General features: G+C 39.6%; 1 protein-coding gene across 1 annotated transcript; it reads right to left on the minus strand.

Annotated features, from left to right (window-relative positions):
- Window positions 1-892: 892 nt before the first annotated feature.
- On the minus strand, window positions 893-8,591 carry LOC138947026 (uncharacterized). Its single transcript, XM_070318459.1, has 5 exons — window positions 8,417-8,591; window positions 8,057-8,195; window positions 7,528-7,643; window positions 5,896-6,016; window positions 893-4,239 (listed from the first exon to the last, which is right to left on the minus strand). Exons 1-5 carry the CDS (start codon window positions 8,481-8,483, stop codon window positions 4,107-4,109), a joined length of 576 nt encoding a protein of 191 aa, XP_070174560.1. The 5' UTR covers window positions 8,484-8,591; the 3' UTR covers window positions 893-4,106.
- Between the last annotated feature and the right edge of the window lie 8,052 nt (window positions 8,592-16,643).

Here is a 16,643-nt window from a genome sequence, read left to right on the forward strand (position 1 = left end):
CACGTGATGTTCTAGTTTACAATTTTGAAGACTTGTCGGCAACGCTTATCGGTTCCGTTCGGGGACACAATACAGTGTTCTAGATGATCGAACGTGTAGCAAAGACCTGTACGTATACGTGTAGATATTGCGTCACCGGTGACTCACTTTTTTTCTCCAATGTTCCAAATCATACCTTGTTTTGCTCCCACCAAGACTGCAGATCTTGGCAAACGCGTGACGTAAAAACTAGATTTGATGACGTTACCCGTACACCTTCCCGTACTTTGCGATTCCTAAACGCCCAACTGAACGACTGACGTCACATGTCGCTTCGGTCTTTTCCGGAGGAACACCGCGTGTACATAATACACACTTCGGTCGCGTAGCACTCATCTTGGTGTGTTAAATCTGAAAGCAATATAAGTGAACGAACAATTGAAAACATATCACGTTACTAAACTGTAGCTCAGTGTTTCAGTATGACGTGGAAGTGTTGAAATATCTGCTGTATCAGGCAAGCCGATTTGGTTTCACCTGAACGACTGCGAGAGGCGAGCGCAAACCGTTGTGTTGTTCAGAAATGGTGTTCCCTTTGATATTTTAGTGGACATTTAACTTCAAATGCAACCTTTCTTAGCCGTAGAGTTGGTAACAGAACCTTCATGCGCGAGAAACGCCACATACGACGGAGTAACCCTGAAATGCCTTCACTTTTGTAGCCCTATCTGTCAGTTGCTGTCGTAGCCTAGTGGTTTGTGCTCCAGCTTGAAGGTCAGCTGACTCGGGTTCGACTCCCTTCCTGGTTAGAGGTTGTTTTTTTTTCTTTATTTTTGTCATCTCAATCTTTTCAACCCTGATGCATTCCGTTTATTTTTTTTATTTATTTTTTTTTTAAACCATTTCCCCCAAAGCGGTTTAGCACGGTGGTATGTTATGATGAAAACGCGATTACACAAAGCTCACATGTGCACGGTCTGCAAACTAAACGGCGTGGGCTCACCGTATTAGCCAATAACAAGCACACAAAAACATTAGTACAACTTGAAGAAATCAATATAGTTACCAGAAACAAAACCGTGCTTCGCACCGAACAGTTCGACAGTGACTGACCTACTGACCGAACCGCACCTCTCCCTTGTGACAGTCGCTCATGATACAACCATTCTTTTGCCGAGTCTGAAATTGATCTTCATAAAACTATGTGTAAGTGTAACAAAAGAAAAAACTACTTTCTTTCATATTGCCTGAATAATAACTTTATTAACTGATAATCAAGGTGGCATCGCCGAATGACTGCGGCAAGTGCAACGCGATCGAAGTGGCACGCGGTGTTCCTCCGGAAAAGGCCGAAGCGGCTGTGACGTCAGTCGTTCAGTGGGGCGTTTAGGAATCGCCAATCTCCCGTACACGTCCTGAAAAGTGAAGATCTAGATCTTGTTAATGACATAAACATGTTAGACAGATCGAGGTGTGGAATTTGTCAGCACGTGTACGGTAACGTCATCAAATCTAGTTTTTATGTCACGCGTTTGCCAAGATCTACACATCTTGCTGGGAGGTAGACAACGTTTAGGAAAATGGATGACTGCATTTGGAACATTGGAACCCTAAGAGAAAAAGATGAAAAATTACCCAAAGTCTTTTCTGACGTTTTTCTGAAACATTTTAAAGGTAGGTTTCCAGCAGGTGAAAATGAGGTTGATAAAAATGAATGTAATTTAAATGAAAAGGTAGCCTACACAATGATAACGCTGATTTAAATTGTATCATAACAGAAGATGAAGTTTTAAAAGCAGTTAAAAAGTTAAAGAATAATAAAGCCTGTGGAGATGATCAAATTATAAAAGAGTTTTAGAAAGTTTCTGCTGGGAAGTTGATTGAAATATGTACAAAGTTGTTTAATGTAATTTTTTTGTTCTGGACACATGCCCGACGAATGGTCAGTTGGACTTTTACGCCCCATGTATAAGCAACAGGGAGATGTTGAAGACCCAGCTAATTACAGAGGTTATAACCCTTATGAGCTGTTTTGGAAAGTTATTTACCAGTGTTTTGAATAATAAGCTAACTAAATATGTTGATGATTATTCAGTCATTGGTGAAGAACAAGCCGGTTTTCGAGCAGGTCATTCAACCCTCGACCACATTTTTACTTTACATTGTATTATTGATTATTTTTTTATCAAAGAGAAAAAAGTTTTATTGTTTTTTTTTATTGGTTATGAAAAAGCATTTGATTATGTGAAAAGAGCTTTTCTAAGAAAATGTTTGATGTTGGTATAAATGGGCGAATGTTGAATATTATTCAAAATGTGTATAATAAGGCCAAGTCATGTGTTTCGGTAGGTAACCAAAAGTCAGATTTTTTCAATGTTTTACCGGTGTCCATCAAGAGGAAAACTTGTCACCTGCATTGTTTGCTGTGTATTTAAATGATTTACAAGCTTATATGTTTGATAAAACTGAACACCTCTCTACTATTGAACGGGAAGTTGCTATGTTGAAATTACAACCGGATGATGCAGAGTTGATGTTTAAAATGTTTATTTTATTATATGCAGATGATACAACCATTTTAGCAGAATCCCCAGAAGCATTACAAAACTCACTTAATGTGTTGTCCGAATATTGACATGTGTTCAGTGGAATTTGCGGGTTCACGCCCAAAAAACGAAAATAGTTGTCTTTTCAAGAGGTAAAATACGAAAATTTACATTATTTAAATATAAAGATGAATTAGTTGAGGTCGTGTTTGATTTTCAACATTTTTTAATTGTAATAAGAAGTTTAATAAAAGACAAAAATTGTTATATGATAAGGCCTATTGAGCAATGTTTAGTTTGTTAAAGAAGTGTAGAAAATTGTCGCTGTCCATAGATATTCAAATTGAATTGTTTGATAGAATATAAAGCATATTTGAAATAGTCTGACATGCACACCAAGTTGTATCATGCTATTTTGAAGTATTGGGGGCTTTTGACAGTGATTCGTGAAGGCCGCTTCACTGGTCCATATTGCATATTGGGCGCCCAGGCTCCTAATATGGACCATTTGTGATTTTTTTCTCTATTTAATTTTTGCTGAATGTCTATCAAAGCTATTTCACTCTAATTAGGCTCAACGGTTCACCTAAGAGAGAAGGACTACCAAACACAAAATGAAACTTCTTTGCAAGAAAACAAGCTAGTTATTAGCATGAAATAAAAAGTGGTCCATATTAGGAGCCCTTCCCCTACATTTTGTACTTTCAAAACAAAAGTAGTTAAGTATTTTCACCTCAAAACATACGGGCCTGACATAAAGCGTATAACACAGGATATACCAGTTGATGCCAACTTCAATAGAGGTAGGATTTCAATTTTGAAAAGGGTGAGGATTCGATGCAGAGTTGTGTAATTATCAGAAGATCACCAATGACAATAATTCAGCAACGCGCGCGTAGCAGAGAGAAAGTATAAGATGACAATGAATGAAGTTTGTATGAACAGTAACATATGACTGAACTCTTCAACGAGTTGCGTTGTGGTACAGAGCAAAATGCAGGTAATGCTAAACTGAAAATCATCTTGTGGGATCTGTACAATTAGCTCAGAATATTGTTTGCCCGAAGAAATAAACGAAAAACAACATCCCCTGGTTGTTATTCATTTCTTTAGTCCAATAGCTATTACAACTTTGAGTGAGGAAGAACAAAACCTTTGAAACGAACCAGCTGTCTTTGTCCGGATGGCATGAAGACTTCAAAGCCCATTCTACAAAACCCATCAACCCCTAGGCAGCGCCCTCCGCCAGACACTTTCAGGTCTTGGGGCTAACCAGCCCCTCGCCCCCTCCCCTGAATGCCTTCCTTAATCGAGCTAGAAGTTGACTTCGTGAAGACTTTGCGAAGTCTTTTTGCTGCAAATTAACTGCCAAAGCTTTGTGCAGCTATCTTCGTGAACGAGACTTCGCGGGGTCGACTTGGCCTAATTAATATCGGGTTTAAAGCTACAATAGAATATCTGCATGGCAACGACAGGGAAAAAGCACCATCTCCCAAAATGTGCCCATTCTACCAACAAAATCAAATCGATGTTGTAACTCCAGAATGTGTGAATATCAAGTGACAATGTTCTTGGCTGTGTTCAGCGTGGACAGGCGGAGAAGGCGCGACTGGACTGGATGATGATGTTGACGTAGAGTTCTGTGGCCGTCTCCGAACACTCGGGACGTTTCAGCATCTTCTCGCGGACACACACCACCAGCTGTTGAACATACCTGAAAGCACAGGAGGTCAATCTGGTTGTATGAACACACGAAATAACAACAACAACAACAACAACAACAACAACAGCATTAGTAGCAACCTTTGTTTGTCATCATTTTCACAAGTTTTCATTGCGCACACGAAATAACAACAACAACAACAACAACAACAACAAGAATAGCAATAGTAGCAACCTTTGTTTGTCATCATTTTCACAAGTTTTCATTGCGGCCTTGGTCGATAATGATAAAACAGAAGATACGCTCCCCTTGGACCAACAGAAAAAGCTGGTCTGTCAACAAGCCACTAAATATCCTATGGTATCCTTAACATACACACTTTAAAGTGGAAAACTGATTTTGACGCATTTGCGCCTGCCTGCCAAACAATACAAAGTTGCATACATTTAAGTTCTAAGTGAGAGTTCTTGTAAAGACATCGACAAATGTACGGTGAACACACATTATCACCCCGTAACTTCATCATTTGCTTTGGTGTTCATGGACTGTAACTCCCATCTACACTCGTGTTTGGGATGAGCGGGTTTTTACGTGTATGACCGTTTTTTTTCTCTCCGCCATTTAGGCAGCCATACTCCATTTTTGGAGATGCGTGCTGGGTGTTTTTGTGCTCCTATAACCCACCGAACTGATTACAGGATCATTACCCTTTATTTTTGCAAATAAACTGCACATAAACATCATAAATGTTGGTTTGGCATTCCCTGAAAGATGTCGCGCCAATCATATTTTTCACCTATACTGGAATACCGTTGGTTGGAGTTCCGTATTGTATGCGAGGGAATATTTTAGTGTAAATAAATCGTCTTTTAATTTTTTAAATGGCCTACAAACAACCTTGGCACTTGCTGGAATTGAACACAAAAGTTTTATTTGTAATCGTCAACCACGGTGTAGCAGGCTAAAACTGATTAGGATAAACGCCGGTTGACAGTGAGCCCGTGATTACATGGACCCAATACACAATGGGCGTTTTCCTAATTTTGAGCAGGAGCTGACTCAAATATCTGTGATATTATTCAAAGTTATCTCTCATGTCTATAGAATGCATCCCCCATCATGCTAACTACTTGATGAAACATGTACAGTCTGCAGAAAAATATAGACCTTGATGAGAGTAAGGAGCAAAAACCCCACCACTGTCCCAAAAGTGGAATGCTTGTTTCAGCTTACACAAAAACAAAAGTCATTCATTATTGACAAACTAAGTAAACCACTTTTGCATTTTGTTATAATAAACATTTTCTCTTCATAATGAGATATAAACAGTTTTCAGACAAAAAAGTTCTAGACCCAGCTTAATTAGTTAATTACACACAGCAACACCACAAAATGTGCAAATTACCGCCTCAGCAAAATTCAGATAAGGAAAGCACTGAAACTAACTGGTTTTGCCATTTGGTTAGGGCCGCCCTAGTCCAAGTAAGAACAGAAATCTGAACTATCACCGCAGTGGTTTGCATTCAGCATCCCAAAAATGGGACAGTGTGCTTATATGGGTTAACGTTAACCACGTCTTAACCACCAGGCCATTGCGCCCGTCCACCACCCCATAACTAAAATTCATTCCTAAATGTTCAGTTATCACACATAACAGAACTTAACAAAAGAGAATGTCACAAAACACCAGCAAATATCAACACTCACGGACAAGGATGGTTGGCCATATGCAGGCGAGATCCCATTTCCCCAGCGATGTAATGCTCACCACAACTGGTGACGTCACTTTCAAACGGAAAATCCCAGCATTCTGCGTTTGCCTCAAACACTGAAAAAAATGACGATGAAGTTGATAAAGAGATACAAAACTCACATATAAGAAATTATAGTGATCGGTGCTTTGTTAGAGACGACATATAATGTGTGACAAAATTAGCAGCTTTCACACTCAAAAAGGATACCCATTGTGTGATTCTACATGCATATCATGAATTAAAAAACGCATGCTTTCTAAATTTCAAAAAGCCCGGTTCCTTCACTTCCAGGCAAGGCTCCAGTTACCAGTATGCTCCCGGGAATCAGGCAATGTACTATGATATGCTATGCTATGCTATGCTATCCTATACTATTTGTTTGTTTGTTTGTTTGCTTAACGCCCAGCCGACCACAAAGGGCCATATCAGGGCGGTGCTGCTTTGACATATAACTTGCGCCACACACAAGACAGAAGTCGCAGCACAGGCTTCATGTCTCACCCAGTCACATTATTCTGACACCGGACCAACCAGTCCTAGCACTAACCCCATAATGCCAGACGCCAGGCGGAGCAGCCACTAGATTGCCAATTTTAAAGTCTTATGTATAACCCGGCCGGGGTTCGAACCCACGACCTCCCGATCACGGGGCGGACGCCTTACCACTAGGCCAACCGTGCCGATATCCTATACTATAGATACTATACTATACTATACTATACTATCCTATTGTGAGTTATTTCTAATATGCTGACTGTTAGCAACTGATAACAGACATGTCGAGAAAATGTATTATCAGCATGAGCCGGAGGCGAATGCTGATATCATTTTTGAGACATGTCTGTTATCATTAAATAACAGTCAGCACATTAGAAATAACGGTTTTATTACAGTCTATTTCGACCAAAAGAAATTTCGAAGCGACCCCGCGAATTAGACGGAACAGCCGCAATGGAAACTGGGTCGCTCTTATCTGATTATGCCTGTCAGTCAAAGCATACTCGTGACCTAGGCCAGCCAATCAGAGTCACTCACCTGACGTGATGAATATTCACAGGTCAAATGAGTTCACACAACAATCTCACAAGAAAAACCATGTTGAACATGCGTTTCAGTTGCTTCGATATCTCTTGTCTAACTGAGAGCGACAGATTTCGAAACGACACCAGAGAGAAAGAAAATGACGTAAAGATATATTTTACGTAAATTAAGTGACACAATTTCACTTGAATCGTCAGAACTTTGACAATGACATGTTGAAGTGAGTGGGTCGGCATTGCAAACGCAGAGGGTGGGTGGTGCCTTGCTGTTCTGTAAAGCACCCACCAACAAAATTGGCTTTTCGGTATTTTTTAGATAAAGAGTGTAGTATCTGACAGCATTTGAAGTGTCATTCTTTAGAATAAGTCACGCTGATATTGTTAGTTCCAATTTTTACTTTGTCTTGTTAATTTTTAGCGTGATAAACAAAAAGGGTCCCTGCCTGAACGTTATAACATTTAGAGGGTCACATAGAATCAGACCTGATTGGTCAAAAAGCCATATGGTGCACTGGAATGGTAATAAACTAGAATGTTCGACTTACCATGCGTGTTTTGACACATCCAATTGAAGAACCAGCGATACGCCTCAACGCGACGTCTGGCAGGAAGATGGCGACAGTCGTACTGAGCCAGACAGGTGTTCACGCTTTCAATGTTCCTGGAAATGGTCAACACAAAACGAACAACTTAAAACAAGGACATTTGTGGTTAACGTAAAATTGTAAAAATAACTTTAACTTCCTGAAGCTCTTCCTTTATTTTTTCGTGCGATTTCCTGTAAAAGTATCTTAAATTTCTCTGGCAGTATTGAGCGAAAGGATTACAAAGTATATTAAGACTCCTGTCCACAAAAATCGAAAAATCTAGACAGACAGACAGACGGACAGAAGGATAGATAGAAAGACAGACAGAAGGATAGATAGAAAGACAGTTAGAAAGATAGATGGACAGACATATAGAAAGATAGATGGACAGACATATAGAAAGTAGATATAAAGACAGACAGACAGACAGATAGAAAGATAAATTGAAGGACAGATAGACAGAAAGAATTATGTAGTTTTTACTTACGGACACTGTTGATTGAGATGTGTGATAGCAGTTGGTATGTCCACTCTCTGCATGGCATAGCCAATGGGTAGAAAGTTACCCAGGCAGTGCTGAAGGGGTATCATACATCGGTACAGGCTACCCCCGATATTTGTCAAGTCTGAAAGGAAGAAAAGGATTGCATTTGAATTGATTGAAAATGACTGCTTACAGCTGGAAAAGTTTAAGGATTGCATTCTTTTAAATTCAAAAGAAAAAAACGAATATGTATTTTCTTAACAGAAATAACTTACAACAAGTTACAATTAACCAAACAAGCAAACAAACAAAGCAATTGGTAAGATTTGTTGCGTATAAAAAAAGTTGAACACTCATACTCACTGAGAAGAATTATCCCCGATGTCAGAACCAATGTTCTTATGTCCATCCTTTCAAACGGCAAAATCATTGTTCCTTTTCACTCGCACAACATGCACCTTGCTTCTCTGTCTGCGACTTTTGTTTTACTGCCTCTTCTCACAAACAAACTTCAAAGCTGTCTCAATTTTTGCGGTTAACTGTTGTTTTGCGCATAGGCGAGGCCCCGACGACGGTAAATAATTGAAAAAACTGGTTCTGGCAGTTAGAGCAAGTGGTGTTGAAGAGTTCCATGTAGCGGGTATCGGCAGGGAATACGCGTGTTGATGGGTATTCCGACGTCATCGAACGGTGGGAGACGCGGAGTATCTAGGTCAGCTTCCTTGTGATTACGGGACGTGCACCAAGTGCACGAAGACAGACGTTTGACCTGTGCATGAGGTTGAACAACATGTTAGTGTGGGCGGCGGTGGGTGCATACATGTGGGTGTGGAGAGAGAGGGGTACAAACTACAGTCAGGGGCAGTGGGAAAGATGTCAGATTCAGATTTCTTGCTTTCTTTCTTACATCCTTTTTCTCCACCTTTTTTCCCTTTTATATCATTCTCTGCTTCTTTCTTTCTGTCTCTGTTTCTTCTATCCTTCCATTCTTTCTTTTTTCCCCCTTTTTTCCTTCTTTCTTTCTTTCTTTATTCCAGTCTCTTTATTTCCTTCTTTCTTTCTTTCAGGAAACATGTTGGCATCTTCAAGTAAGATTCGTACGATTCAAAACAAGACTATTTTTTGTTTTGTTTTATTCATCTTCTTCATCGTATTCTTCTACTTGTGCGCTTCTGAGTCTTGCGCGACAGACCATTTTTTCCAGTGTTGTTTGTTTGTTTGTTTGTTTGTTTAACCCAGAAACATTTGTAAGCTTCACGACGTCTTCGAGAGTGTGCTTGAAATATGTATAATTATGTCTGTTTTTAAGTCCTTAAACTTAACTGGAAACTCGGGATCTTTAACGTAATCGTTGATCTTTTTGCGCACGATGGTGGTATGATGGCATTCGCTTAGAGAATGATCTGAACGTTGACTATGGAAAATATAGACAAATCCCTGGTTGTACTTTGGCCACGAGCCAACACTGATCTGCTTAAGTAATGTTCACATGGCAGACTTTCAAATGATTTTTGTCAGTAACATGTCAGTAGAAGCCCATATGAAGGGCGCTAAAGCTTAAACTTGTTGTATGCAACGTTTTTTATTTTACTTGCACATTCGGGCTTGTCCGGTCGCCTTCGTTGTTTTCCGGCTAGATCTAAAACAATCGGAAAGCGTGATTACAGTATATAGTCTGCCGCAAGTCATTTGTAAATCGCTGAGGAGTCGAGCAGCGCTCACATGAGTTTTCAAGTCGCTGCTAAATTTTAACTAAATCGGAACTAAATCGTCGGGATCGTTCAAATGGCAGACTGTTCGCAGACGTAGCTACAGCGACTAGCGAGTGACTTCCAGCCAACTAAAGTTGAGGGGAAATTGGTTGAAAGTCTGCCATGTGAACAGCACTTACCACAGCCAGCTTGGTTCAGAGTGGGCCACGGACGTCTTTGTATGATGATGATGATTACGTTAAAGCAGAAGAAAAGTATGGTTTTACAGCTTAAACAAATATACCACTCATTGCTATTCCTGCGAATCTGCACGTAAATAGCAAGTTCCTACTTATTCTTCTCATCGCAACGAAACGGAAATAACTGTTAAAATCCTCCAAAACACCTCAAAGAATGTAAAACCCTTGTCCGTCAAGGAGGCATCCTCCATTTCGCGAAGGCAGGTGTAATTTTCCGAGAAGAAAGGTACAAGTGTCTACACGGCTGTAAAACTTGAAGATACTCAAACACGGCTGCATATAGAAGCTGTTCACCTGACTTCATAATGAATGCCGTTTGAACCTAGCATTCTTTGTGCTTGAGCCAGTGAAAGAATGACAAATTGGCTCCAAGGTTAATTATTATGGCGGCGGTTCATAGAGATTCCACACGTTATAAAAATAAACTGGCCAGCTTGTTGTTATGGTCGTCTGCACTGTTACTGATGAGATTCCTTGCGAAGAACGATCTCGTTTTCTGGTTTCACGGCGACATTCTTCGCTCAACAAAAAAAAGAAAGGAAGTAACCTTCCAATGCAAGCAGGGGCCATGGTAGCTCAGTTGGGTAAGCACTAGACTTGTGATTCTTGAGTCACGGGTTCGAATCCAGGCCAGGACGGACACGGGTCAATTTTGTGTGCAGACTCAGAGACGGTATCCATGATTGTCCCACAACGTGTCATAACCGTGGCACGTAAAAGATATCGGTCGTTCTGCCATAAATGATGGTGGCTGAATACACTTAAACATTCACACACCAGGTTAGCGCAACTCTTGTTGCTGCTAGCTTTCTGCTAGCTGGGAAGAAGCGACCCGAATTTCTAAGAAATGGGTTATTTTTTCTTCTTTATTTTCTTCCTTTTCGTTGTTCACTCACTCACTCACCGACCGAACGACCAACCAATCAGCCAGCCAAATACCCCCCGCGGGTTAGGGGGAGTCCCATATTGGTTGGGACTAGAAAGAATTTACCCGATGCTACCCAGCATGTCGTAAGAGGCGACTAACGGTTCTGTTTCTTCTCTTCTTTTGTCTTATTTCTGCCTTACCAGTCCTTTCACCTATATTTCCTTCCAAGAAAACTCTCCCTACTATTCCCTGCAGTTTTCCAATTCTTTTCTTGTTGTCTTATTTCTACCTGACTGGATCCATCACCTTTATTTCACTTACCAAAAGTCTTCTTTTCCACATGCTTATTTCTCTGCACCCCGCATGTCGCATGAGGCGACTAACGGATTTTGTTTCTCCTTTTACCCTTGTTATGTGGTTATTGTATAGAATATAGTCAATGTTTGTAAAGATTTTAGTCAAGCAGTATGTAAGAAATGTTTAGTCCTTTGTACTGGAAACTTGCATTCTCCCAGTAAGGTCATATATTGTACTACGTTGCAAGCCCTTGGAGCAATTTTTTGATTAGTGCTTTTGTGAACAAGAAACACTTAACAAGTGGCTCTATCCCATCTCCCCCCTTTCCCCTATCCCATCTCCCCCCTTTCCCTCGTCGCGATATAACCTTCGTGGTTGAAAACGACGTTAAACACCAAATAAAGAAAGAAAGCCAGCCAAATGTCTAACTACCTATTTTATTCATGTTTTTATTACTTAGTTAGTGGAATAATTTTTTGTGATGTATGTTTGATGGTGTATGCTTTTAATTAAGCGTTGTTGACTATGACTGTACATGTAAATGCTTGTATAACTGTGTTTTAATTTAATTTTAAATGTGTCAAGCGCAAAGAGCATAATTGTAAAGTTATGATGTTGCGCTATAAAAATGCTCATTTATTATTATATTATTATAACTAACTAACTAACTAACTAACTAACTGATACTTTCATTTGACCTCGAAAATGTAGTGCTTCCGATTATTGTTCTATTTCCTTATAATTTTTTGGGCAGTTATGCTTTTTTGACAATCAAGATTAAACAATGGTGAATCCTTTTTCCTTACGTTGTTTTGTTTTGTATAATTTAGACAGTTTATTAAGAAAAAAATTCTCCAGTTTTATTTCTATAAAAACCTTCGACAGCGTGGACGCCACCTGGCAGTTTAGAGTGCCACACCAACGACGACTGCCACGACCCTAACCGCTGCTGTTCCATCACGCCGGTCTTCGGCCGCCGTCGCCAGCTCTATGCAGGCACAGACATCTACTCTAACTATCAGTGGAGCCTCTGCCCCCCCCCCCCCCCCTACAAGACGACCGACTACCCCTGGTGCGACCTCCGCGTGCAGTACTCTGCAGAATGGGAGAGGACGCAAGATTGGGTCGAGTAACTTGTAATAATGTCTTTCTTTCTTTATTTGGTGTTTAACGTCGTTTTCAACCACAAAGGTAGATTATGTACTGGCTTCGCCTAATGTTTTTCTGTCATTTTCAAAATTTCAAGTATGTGGCTATAATGAATGTTTATCTGATGTCCATTGTCCTATATTTTTTACCCTGTCAGATATCCTAATGGACAATGAACACGTTGAAAATGAAACTGAAAGCAATTATAACACTAGCAGTGTGTTGAAACCAATATGGAAAGTAGGAGCAAATCAGAATTTTGTGGATGAAATTGATGATAATAAAGTATTATTAGTGGAAGGGATATTAGTTTCCCTAATTGGTAGCGTAGAGGATGTAACTCAGGACCAGATCGATAATGTAATGAAACAAATAGAAGGAATTCTATCCGAAGCTGCCAATAAATTGAACATGCTTAGAAAGAATAGGCAGAAGAAAAAATTAAATACATGTAGCAGTAACGATGCACATAGTGGAGTTAAGAAAATTTGGTTTGATAAAGAATGTAAACAGACAAGAAGGAAATATAGAAAAATAAAGAGAAAATTTAAAGCCCAACCAAATAACAGAGAGATTATACAAGATAAGGTCCAAGCATTCAAGGATTATAAGGGAACACTGAGTAAAAGTTATAATAGTTATTTAAAGCAGCTGCATAAGAAAATTCGAACAATGAAGTCTTCTGACCCCAGCAGTTATTGGAAATTGATAAGTGGATGTGACCAGCAGAAGAAACAAGCGATGCATGATATATCCCGTGAAGTATTTGTAAAACATTTTGAAAAACTTAGTAATGTATCTGACCACGACTTGATTGATGTGCAAGATGATGTGCTTGATGACATAGACATTATGAATGAACAATTGAATGTTGATATTACAAAGGAGGAGGTGATGATATGTGTAAACAATTTAAAGAATAACAAAGCTTGCGGATACGATGGTATTATAAACGAGTTTTTGAAATATTCCTCACCAAAACTATAAACTATTGTAACACGTTTATTTAACTTGATATTGCATACTGGGAAAATGCCTAAAGCTTGGACAGTGGGGTATATAAGCCCAATCTTTAAAGGTAAAGGCTCAACATTCTTTTGTTTGTTTGCTTAACGCCCAGCCGACCACGAAGGGCCATATCAGGGCGGTAAAGGCTCAACAGCCGACCCTGATAATTATAGAGGAATCAGTGTACTAAGTTGTTTTGGAAAACTTTTTACAAGTGTGATAAATAAAAGATTCTGGATTTCTGGATGACAATTCTGTGATCGGCAACGAACAAGCTGGATTCCGAAAAGGCCACGCTACTGTAGACCACATTTTTGCACTACATTGCCTTATTGATATATTTTTACAACAAAAGAAAAAGTTATATTGTGCTTTCATTGATCTGCGTAAAGCTTTTGATTCTGTGCAACGCAATCTCCTGTGGCAGAAGCTGATGCAACGGAATATTAATGAGATCAATTCCTGCAGGAATGGAACACTGACGTGAATGCCAACAGCTTGTGTTTTAATTACAGAATATAATTTATATTGCTTTGCTTTGGTTGCCTAGGAAATTCCAAGTTAAATTAGCAAAATTTAGAACAAGCAATCATAAGTTGCCAATACATCAGCACAGATTTTTTAATGCAGCGCTCCTAGAAATGAAAGATTGTGTGATATGTGCGATAAAAATTAGGTGATGAGTTTCACTATTTGTTCATTTGTACCGACGAAAGTATAGTGTCTGAAAGAAGAAAATTAATTAGTCCTTATTACCGATCTCACCCAAATTGTTTAAAATATGAACAGTTAATGAATTGTAAATCTAAGATAAAACTAATGGAGCTATCAAGATTTTTAGCCCATGTTATGATTTTAGTATGTTAGCGTTACATCTAGTTTATTTATTGGTATGTATATGTATGTAATACATGCTTTTGTTTTGTTTTGTGTTTTTACAAAAGATGCATGGCATAATGGTATTGCCAATTTATTTCGGCTGTATATTATCGTTGTCCGCTTAATGTATACATATTACCTGTCTGATTTCTTACCTGACTTTGTTAAACCTTTTTTTCTTTTCTTTTTGTTTGTATGTATGGAAGTGTATATTGCCAATTTATTTTGGTTGTATAGTATTGTTGTATTTGTCCGCTCAATTTGTATACATATATTAACTGTCTGATTTGTTACCTTTTTTTGTTAAAGTTATATCTTTGTTTCAAAGCCCTCTGGGCCCAAAACAATAAAATACTTGACTTGACTTGACTTGACTTGCCTCGGCCAACAACTACCATCGTTTGTGTCCTTGCGCAGCCGGCTTGAACTGCGTTCCGACTACGCAGTTGGATCCCAACGTGTACCCGAAAGACATCTACGAAAAGTGCGTGCATGCTTAGGACTTGTTCGCCGATGTTGTCGAATCGTGCTTGAAAAGAAAAGGTACTATTACGGAAAATGAGAGCATGCAAACAAATTGCTTGTCTTATTTGTTGATATTGTAGAGTCGTGCTTGAAAATATACGGAAAATGCGTGCATGCTTAGGATTTTTTTTTCCTGATGTTGTCGAGTCGTGCTTGAAAATATACGGAAAATACGTGCATGCTTAGGATTTTTTTCCTGATGTTGTCGAGTCGTGCTTGAAAATATACTGAAAATGCGTGCATGCTGAGGATTTTTTTCCTGATGTTGTCGACTCGTGCTTGAAAATATACGGAAAATGCGTGCATGCTTAGGATTTTTTTCCTGATATTGTAGAGTCGTGCTTGAAAATATACGGAAAATGCGTGCATGCTTAGGATTTTTTTCCTGATGTTGTCGAGTCGTGCTTGAAAATATACGGAAAATACGTAAGTGTTTATGTTAACAGTTCCTCTGATAATATTCATTCAGTCTAACATGACATATACGAGAAATGTTTCCAGGCTTACGTCTTTTGTGTACTGGGGTTTTTGAGCATCTCTTGTTATGTTTATTGCTAACAGGTCTTCTGATAACGGTTATTAAGTTTACAATGGCATGCACCGGAAATGTGTCCATGCTTAGGGCTATAAGAAGTTCGTTTTTGTGTTTTTTCGAAACTTGCTTGACAATATATACGAAAAATGCGTATGCCGGCTGAAGATTAGCTAATCTTTCCATGATGTTTCTGACGTCTTCTTCAGATCCACGGGAAATGCGTCTATGCTTAGGATGATACCAGGTTTTTAGCTGATGTTGTAGGATCTGCTGTTATATCTACATAAACTAACGAATCTCTTTCAAATGTTTACGGGAAATGCGGAATAGGGAGCAACAACGCCATCGTCAGTGAACGATATCTGAGAATATGAGTACGATAACGATTGGCTGAATTCAAACTGTCTGCGTGGAGGACGTCTCCGATTGGTGGTTATCATACAGTAAATGCTTTACGTTTACATAAGGAAAATCATGTCGCTCGTACGCTCTAAAATTCCCACTATAACGCTATATTTGATATGTAAGGAGGGAATAAAATCATAAAGGAACGCTGGCATGAGAAATGGGGGAAAAAACACAATTGTGTCGTTTTTGCTTTTCATTTATCAACTCTAAAGTGCCCGCTGTAACTGTACATTTAATTGCGCAAGGAGCCAATAAAATGAGGGGGAAAAAACACCGACAAATGGCATGAAAAGTGACGGAAGGCGGAAAGCTTGTGCGTCGTTTTTTGCGTTTTGCGAGTTGCTTCTTTTTCAGGTATTAACAGGTGTGAGGGCATGGTGCGCACACCTGTCGCTCTTTTTGTCACCTTCACTTTATTACGTTTTATCCTCTCATCTCTTTTGCCTCCCTCCTGCTATCGCTCTCTCTATCTTCTACCCTCCCCCGCCCTTTCCCTTTCTGTGTGTGTGTGTGTGTGTGTGTGTGTGTGTGTGTGTGTGTGTGTGGTTGTGTGGGAGTATGTGTGTGGGAGTGTGTGTGTGTGTGTGTGTGTGTGGTTGTGTGTGGGAGTATGTGTGTGGGAGTGTGTGTGTGTGTGTGTGTGTGGTTGTGTGTGGGAGTATGTGTGTGGGAGTGTGTGTGTGTGTGTGTGTGGTTGTGTGTGGGAGTATGTGTGTGTGTGTGTGTGTGTGTGTGCGAGCCGATGATCAATGTGTGTGCTTCAGCGTTCATGTGTGCGCTTGCGTACGTACATGTTTATACCCTCATCACTCGTACACACGCATGTATACACACGCTCGTACGCATGCGTTGTAGGATACAACTGCGCTGTTTCTATATTAATATTAATAAGGCGTTCATCACAGACAGCCTGGCTCTCACATCACAATGTTCGGCTCCCTAAACTAACACCACATGTGCCTGTGGTCTT

Source organism: Littorina saxatilis, linkage group LG1, assembly GCF_037325665.1.
Source record: "Littorina saxatilis isolate snail1 linkage group LG1, US_GU_Lsax_2.0, whole genome shotgun sequence".
Taxonomy (NCBI): domain Eukaryota; kingdom Metazoa; phylum Mollusca; class Gastropoda; order Littorinimorpha; family Littorinidae; genus Littorina; species Littorina saxatilis.

Coding starts and splice junctions, on each gene's coding strand:
- LOC138947026 (XM_070318459.1), bottom strand. CDS start 8,483: ATGATTTTGCCGTTTGAAAGGATGGACATAAGAACATTGGTTCTGACA. Junction 8,196..8,416: donor ATCGGGGATAATTCTTCTCA/GTGAGTATGAGT, acceptor TCTTCCTTTCAG/ACTTGACAAATATCGGGGGT. Junction 6,017..7,527: donor GATGTGTCAAAACACGCATG/GTAAGTCGAACA, acceptor CATTTTTTTCAG/TGTTTGAGGCAAACGCAGAA.